This window comes from Pezoporus wallicus, unplaced genomic scaffold (assembly GCF_028554395.1).
Source record: "Pezoporus wallicus isolate ANWC-B61680 ecotype Strahan unplaced genomic scaffold, APGP_CSIRO_Pwel_v1 contig_9469, whole genome shotgun sequence".
Classification (NCBI taxonomy): domain Eukaryota; kingdom Metazoa; phylum Chordata; class Aves; order Psittaciformes; family Psittacidae; genus Pezoporus; species Pezoporus wallicus.
In genome coordinates, this window is record NW_026642620.1 from 92,298 (window position 1) to 111,228 (window position 18,931).

General features: G+C 58.5%; 1 protein-coding gene across 1 annotated transcript; it reads right to left on the minus strand.

The window, feature by feature from the left end:
* Nucleotides 1-229: 229 nt before the first annotated feature.
* DAZAP2 (DAZ associated protein 2) lies at nucleotides 230-3,556 on the minus strand. The gene is made up of 4 exons (XM_057430977.1): nucleotides 3,519-3,556; nucleotides 2,949-3,070; nucleotides 1,968-2,204; nucleotides 230-1,546 (listed from the first exon to the last, which is right to left on the minus strand). Exons 1-4 carry the CDS (start codon nucleotides 3,529-3,531, stop codon nucleotides 1,418-1,420), a joined length of 501 nt encoding a protein of 166 aa, XP_057286960.1. The 5' UTR covers nucleotides 3,532-3,556; the 3' UTR covers nucleotides 230-1,417.
* Between the last annotated feature and the right edge of the window lie 15,375 nt (nucleotides 3,557-18,931).

An 18,931-nucleotide genomic window follows, 5' to 3' on the forward strand; every position in this document is an offset into this window, starting at 1 on the left:
CAGGTGGAGACAATGGTTTCCCTCTGCTTGTGTTCAGAACAGAGCTGGGGCAAGGAGCAGCTCCTCCCATCCCTCCTCTGCTCCTTGCTCAAGGCAATTCCTCCTTTAAACCAAGCCCCCAAACCCCCTCAAAGGAGGAAGCTCACAAAGCACCAGTGAAGAGGAAATCAGTGCAGAAGCCCTGAAGCTTGTGGTGGTATCTGGGGCTAATGCAAAGTGGCTCCTCCAGTCAAATTTTCAAAATAGTCTTTATTCTACTTCTTTTTAGTATAAAAAAATCCACAAGTTAAGTGCACCACAGTGTATACAGAGAGAGACGTAATGCCGAGCTTCCTAACAGTCAGTTGATGGTTAAACACAACAGGGACAAGACAGGTTTAGATTCAACTGAAACCTCAAGATAAAATATATCTGAATCTGGTATTTGTCTTCATAAAACAACAACAACAACAACAACAAAAGAAAAACACCTCAAAACCAAACCCAAAACACGGAGGATCCCTGAAATATTCTTCTTACCCCTAATAAGACTTCATTGTTTTAAAGTATGCATTCAGAAACCAAGCCATTGAGCCGGCTCACTCGGGTGTTGATGGGCAGATGGTAACCACCCGCTCTGTTTGAGCAACAGCCGGAAGGAGTTTGGGTGTCAAGACACCAGTTGAGTTTGAAAGCAAGGAAGAAGGAGGTTGGTTATTAAGCATCGCTCTAAAAGCCTCATTAGCGCTGAATGAAAGGAACATGAGCTGCGTTGTGTTTCTGGCACCAAAGCATGGCTTTGATTAGATCTAGTGTGCAAAGAAATCCAAGATTACTTGGAGTGTCTAAAACCAATCCCATGAGCCGCCAGCTGCAAACCTTCCTGCAGGGAAGCGATGGGCGAGCAGGGAGCGCTCCCAGGGATGCGTCCTCAGTGAGGTCAGCAAGGGAGAGGTGCCAGGGTGCCCTGCTCGCTGCTGGGAATCGCTGCTCTCCCCAGCACCTTTGCTTCGGTGCAAGGGAAGCCCGGGTGCTTGTGGCTCTGGGTGCAGCGGGCCCGGAGGAGCAGGAAGGGAAGGGGGAAGCGGATCCGCTCCCTCACCCATCCCAAAGCCAGTGTGGAAGGAGCTGATTCCTACGAGCTCAGCGCTGCGGTGAGTGAAAGGAAGAGGCAGGGCTGCTGCCCTCCCATTCATCCCATGGATTAATTCCCCCCTCCCGCTCCAACAGAGGCACCACCAGCATCACCAGGGCTTCGTGCTTCACCTCAACGTGCCTGCAGGCACCGAACCAGGAGACACCGCACCGCTTCGTGTCTACTCTGCAACTTCAGGTTAATATGGACTAAAGCAGTTACATCGTGAGAAGTGCTGACAGAATGTGATGTCTTTCCTTACACAAATGTAGCCCCCCCTCTCCCCCCCTTCCCCTTCCTTCTTCACCAGATAGTGTAGCCGCCGTCTGAGCCTCCCAGGAAGAAGTTGCCCTTCCGTTGTGTCACCAAGACGTTGGCTCCCTGCATTACGGCCAGCTGGGCGGCGTTGGGGGGACAGCCAGGAGGGGGGGGCTGCAAGACAGAGAAAGGAGAGGCAGGGCATAGCTGAGGTCACTGGGACAAAGCCATCACTCCCAGTTCGTGTGCCTGTTGCTAAAGAAGCAAAGACAGAGCCCAGGAGCTGAGGGGAACCCCCAGGTTAAACAGGCACAAGGAGGAGCCTGCTCTTGGCCCAAATGATGGATCAGGTTAAGATGTTTTCCTCAGGAAACAAAGGACATCTCCCCCACATCTAAGCAAACATCCAGCGCTGAAGCACACAGGGTTTTACAATCATAGAATCGTGGAACAGGCTGGGATGGAAGGGACCTTAAAGCTCCTCCAGCTCCAAGCCCTTCCACTGGAGCAGGGTGCTCCAAGCCCCTGTGTCCCACCTGGCCTGGAGCACTGCCCGGGATGGGGCATACAATGCTGCAGACAAAGTTATACTCACAGGGATGCTGGCGGTTCCACCAGCTCCAAACCTCGCTCCAGCATCAAAGCCACCTTCAACAAGGACTGTGGATCCCGGGGGATAAACCGGTCCCACGGGATAGTATGCCATGGGGACCGAGGAGCTGAGCGGACCCACGGCCACCGACTGGGCCATGGGCAGGAAGACCCCCGGGTATGCTGCAGACATGGTGGGCACGGTGGCAGCCCCCAGCGGCACAAAGCTGGGACGGTAAAGCTGGGGAGAAAAGAAGGCACGCAAGGAAGTTGAGAGACGTAAGTCATGGAATCATGGAATGCTGTGACTTGGAAGGGACCTTAAACCTCATCCAGCTCCAACCCCTGCCATGGGCAGGGACACCTTCCACTACATCGTGTGCTGGGCTACACTCCTAGAGTGTGAGCAGCAGCTCGGGGGGGGATCCTGCCCCTCTGCTGCATGAAGGGGAAACCCCCACTGCAGTCCTGATCCAGCTCTGGGGCAGCAGCACAAGAGGGACGTGGAGCTGTTGGAGTGAGGCCAGAGGAGGCCATGGGGATGCTGTGAGGGCTGGAGCAGCTCTGCTCTGGAGCCAGGCTGAGAGAGCTGGGCTGGGGCAGCCTGGAGAAGAGAAGGCTCCTGAAGGGGAGACCTGAGAGCAGCTCCAGGGCCTGAAGGGGCTGCAGGGAACCTGGAGAGGGGCTTGGGACAAGGGATGGAGGGACAGGCTAAGGCGAATGGCTTGAACCTGCCAGAGGGGAGACTGAGCTGAGCTCTGGGGCAGAAGCTCTTCCCTGGGAGGGTGCTGAGGCGCTGGCACAGGGTGCCCAGAGAAGCTGTGGCTGCCCCATCCCTGGCAGTGCTCAAGGCCAGGTTGGACACAGGGGCTCGGAGCACCCTGCTCCAGTGGAAGGGGTCCCTGGAGCTGAGTGAGCTTTACTCCCCCTTCATCCCAACCCATTCCATGATAAAATAAAGGCTCCAGAGCAGCATCCCACCTACCTCGGAATAAGCAGGAGGTGCATCTGTGTAGGGCGGCGGCTGTGGCAGGGGCACGCTCTGTGGGTACACGGCGGCGCTGGCCGGAGCCTGCACAGGGTAGGAGGGCTGGGTGGGATATTGTCCTGCGGGGAACAGGGGGGTCAGACCCATGTTTTGGGGGGGGGGGGGTACCACACATCACCTCTGCTTCAGAGCCCCAATTCAGTCCCTTCCTCTGGGCCGGGGGGAGTTGATGGTGTCCCCCCCACTACCCCATGGCCCCCCCCCATGGGTGCCCCTGCCCCACTCCCCCTGCTCTGTGTGGGGAGAACTGCCCCCTGAGAACCCCGACCCCGTCACTCGGGGTCCCCCTTGTGCCCCCCCCCATTACATCACCAGAGGGGCTCCTGCACCCGCCATAAGATGGGGTCCATTCTGGCTCGCGCGGTCACGCGCTGCGGCGGCAACGCCCTTAAAGGGGCCGCGTCCCGGAGCGGCGCTGCCCGGTGCGGGGTTGGGGGGGGGATGGGGGGGAGGGGGAGGTGTCCCGGTGGAACGGGGCGCGCCCCCGTCCCTTGCCCTTGCCCTTGCCTTTGCCGTTCATGGCGGCGGCGGCTCCGGCGGGTCCCGCTCGGTGTCACCGCGGCGCTGCGGGAGGGGGAAGGCCGCGGAAGGGGGATGTGGAGGGGGGCGGTGGGGGTGGGGTGGGGCAGGAAGCGTGCGCAGCGCGCAGGCGTGCGTCGTGGCGTCATCGCGCGCGGGGGCGAGGCCGAGCGCTCTTAAAGGGGCCACGGGCGGAGGGGCGGGGCCTCGAGGAGAAGCCCCGGGGGTCGGGGGCGTGAGGAGGGGTTGGGGGGCTCCGGGTGCCCTCAGCGCTGGGGGGGGGGTCCCCGAGCTGGGTCCTCGGGCAGGGAGCAGATGGGGCACGGGGGTGGAAGGGGCAGCACCGGGTTGGGCAGCGGGGGTTGGGGGGGGGAGGCTCCGGGTAGGCCCAAGGGGGGCCCGTGTAGGCCCAAGGGGTGAGAGGAGCCTGGGGGGCTCTGAATGGAGCTGGGTGAGGGAATGAGGGTCCCAGGTGGGGTGGGGAGGCCTGGGGCTGGGGGGGACCATAACCAGGGTCCAAGGGGACCCTGCCCCATGGCCCTGACAGGCAGGAGCCTGCTGGGGGCCCAGGGCAGCCCTGGTGGTGAGTGAGGGGTCACCCCCCCCGCGCTCCCCTGCTCCTGCCTCAGCACCCAGTGGAAGCAGCTGCCTCGGAGCTCGTGCATGAAAGATGAGTGCAAGGGTTGGTAACCTCCAGATACTGGGGAGCTGAACGAAGCCCCAAGGACCGGAGAGGCCCCAGCGGGCAGAGCGGCTCCTCCGCACGGGTTACCTTGGTTCCCCTAACCCATGCCCTTGGGGTTGGTGGTACAAGCCCCACGGCCCTCCCCAGTTCCCCCTCTCTGCAGCCAGGAGTCCATAGGGACCCTTCTTTTACGGGTGCCATCCTGCCATGGGACCCGTTGGCATCAGTGCGGTCTCCCCCACTACATGTGGGGCACAAAAGCCACTGAAGTGACCACAGCCCCCCCTTCCTGCCCCAAGAGGAGTCAGAATGCTGCCAGGTAGCTGAGCCATGTGTGTGCATTCCGCAGGCTTGTTCTGCCCCCCTGTCCCCCTTCATCCAGCACCAGCACAGGAGAGGCCTCAGTGGGTTTATGGAAAGAAAGGGAGCACCTCTTTGATTCAAGCACTCTTTTGCCTTGTATTCAGGGCTGCATTTACAGAAGCTTGCAGTCATCGTCCAGTCCTGTTCAACAAAGCTCTGGCATCTCTTTGGCTTAAAGACGCCATGGGGTGAAAGGAGGGGAGGGGGGCTTCTGGTGATAACCTTTAGTGAGTCTGGGGTGAGTTATGGGGCTTAAACATGTCACAAAACTCTTGCAGGTGCTGCCTGCTGCTGATCTGCCAGCAGAAGGTGCACTTGGAGGACTGGAGCTGTGCACAGAAGGTAAGGGGGAGCCTTGTTCTGTGTGAAGCCTTGTGCAAAACGGTGATGTAGATCGACAGCAATGAAAAGAGCACAGTGAAGTGTAAAATCCCCCCGTGATAAACTTTCTGGCTGCATTTTGGGCAGAGTTGAAGGGCATAGCTCTTTACCAAGCTCGTTTCCAGGCATCTCAATCAAGAAGATCATTGTTCTCTTCCCTATTTAAGCAACCTCCTCATGAATAATGTACCGCCTGCCTGATGAATATGCATGCTGCCTGGTGTGCCTGGGAGGGCTCCATCAATAATTCATGCCTGGAGACGTCCTTCACCTTGCAGCTGTGCAGGAACTGTAAAAAATAATACGAATAATTGGAAAATTACCCCTGAAAGCAGGAGAGGAGGTGGCTGGAAATCTGCCCTGGGAAACATGGAATGGGGGGGGTGTAAAGTGTGAGCAAAGTAAGTGAAGGGCAGAGCGTGTGTGTTCCCAAACCCAGCCCCAGGGCTTGCAGGAACTGCTCAGGATTAAGCCCCTTCAGCAGCTCCTGGCTTCAGACCCTGAGTTATTCCAACAAATGGGCTTTTTTTCCACTCTCCCCTTCTCATTACACAGAAAACTTCCTTGCAAAGGAAGCATGAAAGGCTCTGCGAGGTGGGAAAGGCGAGGAGACCTGGTTCGCATTCAGTGGAGCCGGGCTCTTTGGGAGGCCCCAGCCTTCACGTCCCTTGGGATTGTTTTCAGTTGTATTTTCATTGCTGATCACCTCCTTTAAGGGCCCTCCTGGGACTCCAAGAGGGGGGCAAAAACCCCACTGAATTAACATGAAAAGCTCTGACTCGTCCTGAATCGTCCTTGTGCTGCGTGAGCAGCTTGTGTCCAGGCAGCCAGGAAGCCCCCAGCATCCTGGCCTGGCTCAGCACCAGTGCGGCAGCAGGGCCAGGGCAGGGATTGTGCCCCTGCACTGGGCACTGGAGAGGCTGCACCTCAAGTCCTGTGCTCAGCTCTGGGCCCCTCACTGCAAGAGAGACATTGAGGGGCTGGAGTGGGGCCAGAGAAGGGAATGGAGCTGGTGCAGGGCCTGGAGCCCAAGTGTGATGGGGAAGGACTGAGGGACCTGGGGGGTTCAGGTGGAGAGGAGAAGGCTCAGGGGGGACCTGATCGCTGCCTCCAAGTGCCTGACAGGAGGATGGAGCCAGGAGGGGCTGGGCTCTGCTCCCAAGGACCAAGGGATGGGACAAGAGGAAACGGCCTCAAGCTGCACCAGGGCAGGTTTAGATGGAGCTGAGGAACAATTCCTGCCCCAGAGGGTGCTCAGGCATTGGAACAGGCTGCCCAGGACAGGGCTGCAGGCACCATCCCTGCAAGTGCTCACACCCCATGGAGATGAGGCCTCAGTGCCATGGGGCAGTGGTGGCCTTGGCAGGGCTGGGAATGGTTGGACTGGATGAGCTTAAAGGGCTTTTCCACCCTGGTTGATTCTATGCTTCTAAAGCCTAAATGGCTGTGTCTGCACCTTGGGATGAGCTGAAAGTCCTTATTTCCACAGCCCAGGGTTATTGAAGCAGAGTGTGTGGGATAATCCCCGTTGTTTGCTACTTGAAGCAGCAAAACTCAAGCAGCAGTCAAAATTGAGCTCATTGCAGTGCCCTTATGAGCAGATCTGTGAAACTTTGCTGTGTGTAATCAGGGTGAAGAGGTACTTGGAGGCAGGGAGCACCCTCTGGGTGCAGGGCTATAATTAATTGCATAGGAGTAATGAATAAGCAGTTGTTAATTCCTGACTGATGTCTTCACCATGGGAAGTGCTCTCCTTCCTTCCCCCACCACTGAAATCCAGGGGGTTCTGGCCTTGCCTTTGCCAGGATGGGGTTTTACACAGTGCCATGACACAGCCTGGAAGCTCTCATGGAAACCTGGGGCCTGTTTCCAGCTCGAAGGGGAAAAGCGAGGCTGAGGCTGGATCTATCCCAGCACCAACAAACCTGCATCAACCCCCCTGAGCTCAGGCTCAGGAGGTTTGTGTGCAGCTGGCGTCACTTTGCAATGGGGGAGGCAAAGTTCTGGCTCGCTTGTTCCGGGACAGTTCCTGGAACAGCTGGAATAAGCATCTCTGTGGTGTGTGTGTGGGGCTGGAGGCCTTCCCGGAGCAAATGAGACGTGGCAGAAGGGGCAGGGGCAGGTGCAGAGCCTCCTCTGCCCCATTGCCACGGGTGCTTCCGGGGCTGGCCAGGGAAGCTGCGCTATTCCCTTGGTCAGGAGTTGTCATCGCAGAGGAGCTCCGGAACAAAGGGCACATTCTTGCAGTCAGCACTTCAGTTTCGGAGCTCTTCCTGTCACCCAGTGCATTAATCCCCCCACCCCTTCCAAAAAAAGCTATTTTCCTGCAGGAAGAGAAAGCTTTCCAGCCCTCCTAAAGTCAATTCCCCTTCAAGAAGCATTAGAAATGCACCGAGAGCCCTTTACCCGATGTGCATTGTATGGCAGTGTATGGAAATGAGCCTGGATCCAATGAGACGGAAGCATTTAAATATTCATCATGCCAGTACAGCATATGCAAAGCAGGCTCTGGGCAGGGCTGTGCTGAGCCGCTTTCATTTGCTTTCTGTGGCTAATGAGGCTGGTAATGACGTGCTCGGCGCTGGGGCTGGAGCGGAGCGGGGCTGCGGCGCCCGGAGCTCATGGGTGCCAAAGGCATTGCATTAAGTGAAGACTGAGGGGCTGGGTCAGCCCAAGGGCTGCTAGCCCAGGGGACCCTCCTGTGCACGCGGGGAGGGACGTGGGGTGGGTGCAGCCACACGCTGGGTTTGCTCTTCTTTCCCCTTTAGGTCCGTGCTAGTGTGGCCGTTCCCTCGCGGGTGATAGGAAGAGCGCTGTGGTTGTCAGTATCTCGGGATTGAAAGCCTCATTGGATGTCTCAGGCTCCTTAGCTGTGTGGAATCCCATCTCCCTTCTCATCCTTCCATAGCCTGGTGGTGTTTATTCACCTGTTCCCAGCAGGTATTGTTGCTTGCCATGGAAAGCTTTATGGCCTATCCAAAACCAGCTAGAAGAGCACTTAAAACTTTTTATGATCTCTTGTTATGATTTATCATTAGATCCCACCTGCAGTCCTCATCCAGCTCTGAGGGAAGAGCAGAAGGACTGGACCTGTTGGAATGAGTCCAGAGGAGGCCATGGGGATGCTGTGAGGGCTGGAGCAGCTCTGCTCTGGAGCCAGGCTGAGAGAGCTGGGCTGGGGCAGCCTGGAGAGGAGAAGGCTCCTGAAGGGGAGACCTGAGAGCAGCTCCAGTGCCTGAAGGGGCTGCAGGAAAGCTGGAGAGGGGCTTGGGACAAGGGATGGAGGAGGGACAGGCCAAGGGGAATGGCTTGAACCTGCCTGAGGGGAGACTGAGATGAGCTCTTAGGCAGAAGCTCTTCCCTGTGAGGGTGCTGAGGCGCTGGCACAGGGTGCCCAGAGAAGCTGTGGCTGCCCCATCCCTGGCAGTGTTCAAGGCCAGGTTGGACACAGGGGCTCGGAGCACCCTGCTCCAGTGGAAGGGGTCCCTGCCCATGGCAGGGACTGGAGCTGGAGGAGCTTCAAGGTCCCTCCCAGCCCAACCCATTCTATTATTCTCGGTGTGTGGTGAGAAAGGGACTGAGTCCCTCAGCTCTTTCTGCAGGGATGGTGTGATTCATCCAGCTCACAGGGATGGGAAAGGAGTAAAAACTGATTGGCTCTCACAAGCCCTGCTTGTTTTCGAGAGGTGCCGAGCTCTTCCATTGGAGTTTTCTCCCTTTTCTTCCTTTCTTTTTTCCTGCCGGCAGCGAAGAAGGAAGTTCCAATTCTAAACCAGATACGGAATGAAGATGAGCATCTTCTCTGCTTCCTTTCTCTTTAATGATTCCATGATGCTCTAATTGGGCTGTAAGTTGGCTTCAAAAGCTGCAGAACTGCACCTGTGCTTCTAATGAGCTTTGCAATTACAGGAATAGCTTTATCTTCCTTTTAATTAGGCAGTGACAAGGTGAAAGTTGCACCTGAGTTCCTTTCATGCTGCTTGTTTCTTTGCTCCTTCCTCCAGCGCACAGGTTGGCAGAGTCCCTGGACCCGGGTTAATTCACAGACCTCACACAGGCTGCAAACTCACCTGAGCCTCCGCTAGCACATTCCCTCCTGGAGACACCCAGAGCAGATCACGTCCTTGTCCTGCAAACTCCTGCTGCAGCCCCCAGCATCACCCTCATGCTTGGCAGCCACATGTGGGCAGTGTGAATCCCGTCACCGGGCTGTGATGTATCCCGTTGGCCCTGCAGGAATCCCGGAATGGTTTGGGTTAAAGCGCATCCAGTTCCACCCCCTGCCGCTCCGTCTCCGCTTGGCCATCGAGCCGTTGACTCTTTGCATGGGCCACCCAGGCCATTCCATATCCACCGGGTGCTCCATCCATCAAATCCATGTCTCTCCAGTTTAGACACAAGGATGTCGTGCAGGACAGTGTCAAATGCCCTGCACAAATCCAAATAGATTCCATCCTTATCCACCAACGCTGTGGCTCCATCTCTAAGGGCATGACTTGTCCTTAGAGATGCCGTGTTGGCTGTCACCAGTCCCCCCCCCCGTCGCCCATGTGCCTTAGCGTGTTTTCCAGGAGGATCTGCCCCATGATCTTAGGATCATGGAATCATAGAACAGTTTGGGTTGAAGGGAGCTTAAAGCTCCTCCAGCTCCAGCCCCTGCCATGGGCAGGGATCCCTTCTACTGGAGCAGGGTGCTCCAAGCCCCTGTGTCCAACCTGGCCTTGAACACTGCCAGGATGGGGTATCCAAACCTTCTCCATTCAGCCCATCCCAGTGTCCCAGCACCCTCACAGGGAAGAATTCCCTTATCTCCAACGTGAACTTCCCCTGCTTCAGTTTGAACCCATCTTGGGGGGGGGGGATATTTCCCCTTTCCCAGGCAGGAAGGTGCTGCTGTGCACCAGGAGGTGCGGGTGGCTCCGTGCATCCTCACTTTGGGACTCCCCATTCTGTATGTGCCGGTCATCCCACGGAGATCAAGAATCCTCCTTTTCGGAGCAGCTCCAGGTGTGGGAGCCGAGGGCAGGAGCTCATGGATCTGCTCATCCCTGGGATGTGCAGCCCCGCGGGGGAGCGGGATTCCGGCCGGCCGGCGCGCAGGGCTCAGCCTCCTGCATATTACAGTGGGAGGCTGGCGCTGGAGTTAATGCTATGCCGGGAAGATGGAGCCTCGTGAATTATTCCTGCGGCTTCCCGGGGGAAGCAGGCGCTGCTCCAGCTCCAGCTCCCACCGAAAGCCTCGGGAAGGGCTTTGGGGTGGTCCCGAGCCCTGGCAGGCGGCGGGGTCAGCACCAGGGCTCTATCCCAAGCGTGTCCCTGGAGGAAAGTGGATACTGGGGGGGTAGGGGGGTGAAGGGGAACAAACGGAGCCCTTTGTGCTGCCCCGGGGTGTTCCCGTTAATGTGGTGATTAATGTATTCATTTATGCTGATGAAATGCTCTGTTAGGGGCTTGATGAGCCGGCGCCGAGCCCCGGTCGGGAGGGCTGCTCCGGGTGGGGTCTGCTGGGTGCTGCAGAGCCGGGGGCTCCCCTTGCACCCAGCCGGCAAACTGGGGCTTGCAAAGGGTGCGGAATGGGGATTGGGTTTGGGAAGAGGTGGGATTGGGGTTTGGGGGGGTCCTGGCACTTCTGGGCCTCGCTTTTAGGGGGGTCTGGGATGTGGGGGCTCTGGCTTTTGGAAGGGGCAGCAATTTGAGCACCACTGTTTGGCAGTGGGGAGTTGCTGGGTGGTCAGGATGGGACTGAGGATGCCTGGGGAAGGTCTAGGTTTGGGGAGGGGGCTCCCGGTGGGGGGGGCTCTGGGTTTGAGATGCCCTGGGTTGGGGTTTCCAGGTTTTGGGGGGGGCTCCACTTAGGGGGCAGTCTGGCCCAAAGTGAGTCTGGGGCAGCTCCAGCCTTGGGGTGCTCTGAGTTTGGGATTGGGGGGGGGGGGTCTGGTTTGGGGGAGTCCTGAGCTTTGGAGCTCTGACATTGGGGGTCTCAGGGCTGGAGGGGGCTCTGCTACAGGGTCTGGTCGGGGGGGGGGGGGGGCTGTGGTTTGGGGGTCTCAGGACCGGGGAGCTCTGATTTGGGGGTTGCGGGGTTGGAGGGGCTGGGGGGGGGTTTGCTTTCAGGGTTTAGGGGCTTTTGGGGGGACTCTGGTTTCGGGGTGCCAGGGATGTACTTGGGGGGTCTCTGCTCCGAGTGTGTCCAGGTTTTGGGGGTGTCCCTTGCTCTGCGAGGGGGGAGATCTTTGGTTTTGGGGGGTCCCCGGTTTTGGGGCATCGCTGGTTTTGAGGTGTCAGGTCCCTGGTTTTGGGGGTTCCTTGCTCGGGGGGGGGTGTCCCACTTTGGTAGAGTCCCTGCTTGGGGCGTTCCGTGCTCGGGGTGTCCCCGGTTTGGGGTGTCCCCGGTTTCAGAAGAGTCCCTGCTTTCGTGAGGGTCTCTGGTTTCGGGGGGCTCTGTGCTCGGGGTGTCCCCGGTTTGGGGGTTTCAGAAGAGTCCCTGGCTTCACGGGGGTCTCTGGTTTCGGGGGGCCCTTGCTCTGGAGGGTCCCTGTTGAGGGTTCCTCGGTTTTGGGGGGGGGGGGGGGGGGGGGGGGTTGGTCCCCGGTTTTGGGGGCTCTCTGTTTGGGTGGTCCCGCTTTGGCGGGGGTCCCTGCTCGGCCCCTTTCTTTTCGGGGGGCTCCCTGATGTCAGGGTCCCGCTTTCGGGGTTGTCCCGGTCCCGGGGGGGGTCCCGAGCGCCCCCCGGCGGCCGCGGCCGCGCAGCACCCCCCGGCTGCGGCAAAGGCCTGCGCATAAATTATGTTCATGACGCAGCAGCGAAAAAATCCCCCCCCGGGAGGCGCGCAGGAGCCCGCACCCGCGGAGCGCCGCGGCCCCGCCCGCCCCGGCCCCGCTCCCGCTCCCGCACCCCGCAGCGCCCCCGCTCCGCGCCCGCGGGGTCCCGGTGCCGCCCCCCCCCCCTTTGTGCCGCCGCTGCGCGGTGAATGTTTGATTGTGCCCCGGCAGGCGCGGAGCGGCCCCGCGGAACCCCCGCGGCCAGCGCCCGGTGCGGTGAGTGCGGGGCCGGGGCCGGGCGGGGGGCGGCGGGTCCCGGCGCGGTGAATATGCAATGCCGTAATTAGCATAATTTATATATTTATGATAAAGAGCGATGGATTGGGGGGGGGGGGGAAAGGAACCGCGCGGAGGGAGCGCGGCGGAGCGCGGGGTGCAGCGCTGAGGGGGGGGTTGGGGTACGGGGCAGGGAGATCGGGGGGAGTTTTTTGGGGGGGGGAAACTGGGGAGAAGTGGGGATGCGGATGGGGGGCACGGGATGGGGGTTTGGATTAGGGGAGAGCGCGGAGAGTTGGGGGTCCCTGGGGGACCCCGGAGCTGGGGGTGTCCAGGGAAGGGGGACAGAGGGGGCTGGCGAGCCCCGGGGCAGAGGCAAGGGGGTGACAGCCCCGGGGGCTGTGGGGATGGGGTTTGGGGTGCAGGAGAGGAGGAGCAGGGCTGGGGACGAGCAGTGCTGGGGGGGGGGACACACGCGCAGTGTTGGGGTCCTGCCGAGGGAAGGCAAAGGGACCCCGGGGTGGGAGATGAGGGGTGCGGGGGGGGGGCAGGAGCCAGGCAGGGATTTGCGGATTCAGGTGCCCCGGGGGTGAGCAGAGCCCCGGGGGGGGGGGGGGCGGTGTCCAAGGGCATTTGGGGTTCTCTGCAGGGTTTTTGGCTCCGCAGGGTTCGGGGGGGGCTGTTTGTGGTGCTGTAGGGGTCAGGGGGGGCTGTTTGTGGTGCTGTAGGGGTCAGGGGGGGCTGTTTGTGGTGCTGTAGGGGTCAGGGCTGGCTGTTTGTGGTGCTGTGGGGGTCAGGGGGGGCTGTTTGTGGTGCTGTAGGGGTCAGGGGGGGCTGTTTGTGGTGCTGTGGGGGTCAGGGCTGGCTGTTTGTGGTGCTGTGGGGGTCAGGGGGGGCTGTTTGTGGTGCTGTAGTGGTGCTCAGGGGGGGCTGTTTGTGGTGCTGTGGGGGTCAGGGCTGGCTGTTTGTGGTGCTGTGGGGGTCAGGGGGGGCTGTTTGTGGTGCTGTAGGGGCCAGGGGGGGCTGTTTGTGGTGCTGTAGGGGTCAGGGGGGGCTGTTTGTGGTGCTAGGGAGGTCGGGGGGGGGCTGTTTGTGGCACCGCAGGGGTCGGGGGGGGCTGTTTATGGTGCCGTAGGTGTCGGGGGGGGGGGGGGCTGCACCCCTGCGGAGGGAGTCAGTGCCCCGGGGGCAGCTCGCAGGAGCACCCTGCACCCCTCTGTTTGCTTCTCTGGGTGGGGGGAACCCGCCCTGGGTGCTGCAGAGCCCCGGCTGGCAGAGGATGGGGGGGGGGGCCCTGGAGAGAAGAGTAGGGGCTGTGTCGTGTCCCCCCCCCTCCCCAGACCCGTCCCCAGCACCTGCAGCCACCTCAGGGTCCTGCTTGGTCCTGAGCCTGCTCCAAAAGCCCCTGGGGGGGTCAGAGCACTGCCCCCCCCCCCCCCCCCCCCCATGGCATTAAATGGGACCATAGGCTCGGGGGGGGGGGGGGGGTGTCTGTGCTCCCTGAACCAGCCGTGATGTTCCTCTGGGATGTCCTGGGGTGCTGAGGTGGGTCCAGACCCCCCCTTGGCAGCAGCGGTGATGGCTGCTCCGGGCGCTGCCTTGAAGGGCTTGGGAGAGCCAAGCTCTGCTCCTGGTTTTGCCCCGCTCCTCTGGCATGACCTTGGGAGGTGAAGTCAATCCCATCAGCTCCGTGTGGAGCGGGAATAGAGACAGCTTCCCAGCGGGAAAAGTGGCTCTGGAGAAAGGAGCGGGTTCCTGGGAGATCACCGTGAGCTGACCCAGGTGCTCCCTGGGCTGGGCACTGGGTCTGCAGGGCAGGAGGCAGGGAAGGGAGCTCCCATTCCTGTCCTCGGGATCAGGCTTGAGCCCCAAGCACCCTGTGAGGGTGGGAAGCGTGAAGAAGAGATTGAACCGAGGATGAAGAGAGGCAAGTGAGGATGGAGAGATCCAAGCAAGGATGGAAGAGATCCAGCTGAGGATGGAGAGATCCAGCTGAGGATGGAGAGATCCAGCTGAGGATGGAGAGATCCAGCTGAGGATGGAGAGATCCAAGAAAGGAGGGAGAGATCCACCCGAGGATGGAGAGATCAAACTGAGGATGAAGAGATCAAACTGAGGATGAGGAGATCCATCTGAGGATGGAGAGATCCGTTTGTGGATGAAGAGATCCAGCCGAGGATGAGGAGATCCAGCCGAGGAGGAAGAGATCCATCTGAGGAGGAAGAGATCCATCTGAGGATGGAGAGATCCAGTTGAGGATGGAGAGATCCAGCCGAGGATGAGGAGACCTAGCCGAGGATGAGGAGATCCAGCCGAGGATGAAGAGATCCAGCCGAGGATGAAGAGATCCATCTGAGGATGAAGAGATCCAGCTGAGGAGGAAGAGATCCATCTGAGGATGGAGAGAGCCAGCCGAGGATAGAGATATCCAGCTGAGGATGGAGAGAGCCAAGCGAGGATGGAGAGATCCAGCTGAGGATGGAGAGATCCAGCTGAGGATGGAGAGATCCAGCTGAGGATGAAGAGATCCAGCTGAGGATGAGGAGATCCAGCTGAGGATGAAGAGATCCGGGTGAGGATGGAGAGATCCAGCTGAGGATGAAGAGATCCGGCTGAGGATGGAGAGAACCAACTGAGGATGGAGAGATCCAACTGAGGATGGAGAGATCCAACTGAGGATGAAGAGATCAAACTGAGGATGAGGAGAACCAGCCGAGGATGAAGAGATAAAGCCGAGGATGAAGAGATCCAGCCGAGGATGAAGAGATACAGCTGAGGAGGAAGAGATCCAGCTGAGGATGGAGAGATCCAGCTGAGGATGAAGAGATCCAGCTGAGGATGAAGAGATCCAGCCGAGGATGGAGAGATCCAGCTGAGGATGAAGAGATCCAGCTGAGGATGGAGAGATCCATCTGAGGATGGAGAGATCCATCTGAGGATGGAGAGATCCAGCTGAGGATGAAGAGATCCAGCTGAGGATGAAGAGATCCAGCTGAGGATGGAGATATCCAGCCGAGGATGGAGAGATCCAGCTGAGGATGAAGAGATCCATCTGAGGATGGAGATATCCAGCCGAGGATGGAGAGAGCCAAGCGAGGATGGAGAGATCCAGCTGAGGATCCAGAGATCCAACTGAGAATGAAGAGATCTAGGTGAGGATGGAGAGATTCAGCTGAGGATGGAGAGATCCAGCTGAGGATGAAGAGATCCAGCTGAGGAGGAAGAGATCCAAGTGAGGATGGAGACATCCAGCTGAGGATGGAGACATCCAGCTGAGGATGAAGAGATCCAGCTGAGGATGAAGAGATCCAAGTGAGGATGGAGAGATCCAAGTGAGGATGAGGAGATCCAGCCGAGGATGAAGAGATCCATCTGAGGATGGAGAGATCCAGCTGAGGATGAAGAGATCCAACTGAGGATGAAGAGATCCAGCTGAGGATGAAGAGATCCAGCCGAGGATGGAGAGATCCAGCTGAGGATGGAGAGATCCAACTGAGGATGAAGAGATCCAACTGAGGAGGAAGAGATCCATCTGAGGATGGAGAGATCCAGCTGAGGATGGAGAGATCCAGCTGAGGATGAAGAGATCCAGCTGGGGAGGAAGAGATCCAGCTGAGGAGGAAGAGATCCATCTGAGGATGGAGAGATCCAGCTGAGGAGGAAGAGATCCAGCTGAGGATGAAGAGATCCACCCAAGGATGGAGAGATCCAACTGAGGATGAAGAGATCCAGCCGAGGAGGAAGAGATCCATCTGAGGATGAAGAGATCCAGCTGAGGATGAAGAGATCCAGCTGAGGATGGAGAGATCCAACTGAGGATGGAGAGATCCAACTGAGGATGGAGAGATTCATCTGAGTATGAAGAGATCCAGCTGAGGATGGAGAGACCCAGCCGAGGAGGAAGAGATCCAGCCGAGGAGGAAGAGATCCAGCCGAGGAGGAAGAGATCCATCTGAGGATGAAGAGATCCAGCTGAGGATGAAGAGATCCAGCTGAGGATGGAGAGATCCAGCTGAGGATGGAGAGATCCAGCTGAGGATGAAGAGATCCAACTGATGATGAGGAGATTGATCCGAGGAGGAAGAGATCCAGCTGAGGAGGAAGAGATCCAGCTGAGGAGGAAGAGATCCAGCTGAGGAGGAAGAGATCCAGCCGAGGATGGAGAGATCCAAGAAAGGAGGGAGAGATCCAAGAAAGGAGGGAGAGATCCACCCGAGGATGGAGAGATCAAACTGAGGATGAAGAGATCCAGCTGAGGAGGAAGAGATCCAGCTGAGGAGGAAGAGATCCAGCTGAGGATGGAGAGATCCAGCTGAGGATGGAGAGATCCAGCTGAGGATGGAGAGATCCAGCTGAGGATGGAGAGATTCAGCTGAGGAGGAAGAGATCCAAGTGAGGATGGAGAGATCCAGCTGAGGAGGAAGAGAGCCAAGCAAGGATGGAGAGATCCAAGCGAGGATGAAGAGATCCAGCTGAGGATGGAGAGATCCAGCTGAGGAGGAAGAGATCCAGCTGAGGAGGAAGAGATCCAGCTGAGGAGGAAGAGATCCAGCCGAGGATGGAGAGATCCAAGAAAGGAGGGAGAGATCCAAGAAAGGAGGGAGAGATCCACCCGAGGATGGAGAGATCAAACTGAGGATGAAGAGATCCAGCTGAGGATGGAGAGATCCATCTGAGGATGAAGAGATCAAACTGAGGATGAGGAGATCCAGCTGAGGAGGAAGAGATCCAGCTGAGGATGGAGAGATCCATCTGAGGATGGAGAGATCCAGCTGAGGATGGAGAGATCCAGCTGAGGATGGAGAGATTTAGCTGAGGATGAAGAGATCCAAGTGAGGATGGAGAGATCCAGCTGAGGAGGAAGAGAGCCAAGCGAGGATGGAGAGATCCAAGCGAGGATGAAGAGATCCAAGCGAGGATGAAGAGATCCAGCAGGGAATGGAGAGTTCCAGCCATGAATGAAGAGATCCATGTGAGAACCGAGAGATCCATCTGAGGATGGAGAGATCTAGCCAAGAATGGAGATATCCAAGCGAGGATGGAGAGATCCAACTGAGGATGGAGAGATCCAACTGAGGATGGAGAGATCCAACTGAGGATGAAGAGATCTAGGCGAGGATGGAGAGATTCAGCTGAGGATGGAGAGATCCAAGTGAGGATGGACCCATCCAGGACCGTGGCCTCACATCCAGGACTGTGGCCGCACATCCAGGACCGTGGCCGCACATCCAGGACCATGGCCACCCATCCTAGCTCATCATGACCCTGTGCTTTCCTTTGTCACCTTCATTATCAGCCCCAGGTGGCTGCGTTTCCCACTGGCACTGGAGGAGGAGCTGGGCCTTTCCAACGAGTTTTCCTGGAGTCTCCTTTGGGATTCAGCTGCCCCAGCTCCTCGGTGCTGTGACAGAGCAGCCAGTGCGGATGCTGCCAGCTCCCCCTGCAGCTCCAGCCTTCAGGAATCCTGGAGCTGGCTGCAAGGCTGTGCTGAGCAAGGCTCAGCTCCAGCTCACTGCTGGCCTGTGCCAGGGGTGGCATCTCCTCAGTCTCCCCCTGGGTGAACGCAGGAAGGCTGGAAAGCGACACCATTTCGAAGGCTCTTTAAGGGGGAAGCTGGTTTGGGAGGGACAACAAAGCACCTTGCAAACAGCTTGGGGGCACTGGGGTCCAGGTCCCCCCCCCCACTGAGACACCTGGGGATGTGCTTGGGAAAACAATCCATCATTTCCAGCCTGGATCTTTCCACTCTGAGCATGGTGGAAAGTCGGAGCTGCCGAGGCTGCGGCGAGGGATGCTCGGGCTCTGCTGTTACCATAAGCTTCATTTCCAAGGAAATGACCTGGATCTGTCCCCTTCGCATCAGTGATGGCTTTGCTGGGAGGTCTTGGGGTGCTGGTACCACTGTGGGCAATTCCCGAGGGCTGGAGCAGCTCTGCTCTGGAGCCAGGCTGAGAGAGCTGGGCTGGGGCAGCCTGGAGAAGAGAAGGCTCCTGAAGGGGAGACCTGAGAGCAGCTCCAGTGCCTGAAGGGGCTGCAGGAAAGCTGGAGAGGGGCTTGGGCCAAGGGCCTCATCCTGGGATCGGGATGTCCGTCCATAGGGATTAACCCAGGTTAATGCCATTGGGCAAGTGGCGAGCTGGAGCCGTGGCCAAAGCATCTTCAGCGCCGCGCAGCGTCAACCGAAACCTCTGTGGGCTGCTCACCTGTGGCAAGTTGGTTCCAACTTAGATTTCCACCCACTTGGGATCCAAGTGGCTCCATCTCTGACTCATCACCGCTCCTAATTAACACAGCAATTATATTCACAGGGAGACTTGGAGCATCTGAAGTTATCCCCCCCCTTCTCTTTGCTTTTTCCTGTAATATTATTATTATTATTAGTTTGTGCATTTCATTTCCTCGCCGCCATCTGCTCGAGCTGCTGTCTCCCTGCGCCTGCTCCCAACACCACCAGCTGGGCACATCACTTGTCCCATCAATTGCAAGCTCAAACCCAGAAGGACCAAGTGCAAAGAAGCGAAATGAAAGGGTGCGGGAGGAGCAGCCCACTCGCACCCAGCAGCACCAGGCTCTGCTCAGTCGAGTGCATGGAACAGAGGGAAAACTCCTTCTCGCTCTTCTTCTCTTTGCTCCACACTTGGATGCAAGGGGGCATCCATCTCTCTCCCGTGGGGCAGGCCTGGGCAGCTCCACACTTGGATGCAGGGGGATGGCCCAGGTTGGAGCAGGGCTTTGCTGTTCTCTTCAGCCTCGCGGTTGTGCTAGAAGAGACCTGAGGGAGGCTCCTGGACTTGGCGTGGTGGGGATGGAGAGCAGGGGCTCTGGTGCTGGCAGCACCATTCAGGCCCCAAGCTCCCAGTGTGTGCATTAACTTGGGTACCACATGCGTTTGGGGCAGCTCCTGGCTTGCCTTGAGTCGCCTTTTCCCAGCGGTG

Bases quoted from the DNA above. Each gene is read 5' to 3' on its own strand.
- DAZAP2 (XM_057430977.1), bottom strand. The intron at 2,205-2,948 runs GTAGGTGGGATG...TTTTCTCCCCAG, and splicing joins CACCTCCTGCTTATTCCGAG to CTTTACCGTCCCAGCTTTGT. The intron at 1,547-1,967 runs GTGAGTATAACT...TCTGTCTTGCAG, and splicing joins GTGGAACCGCCAGCATCCCT to CCCCCCCCTCCTGGCTGTCC.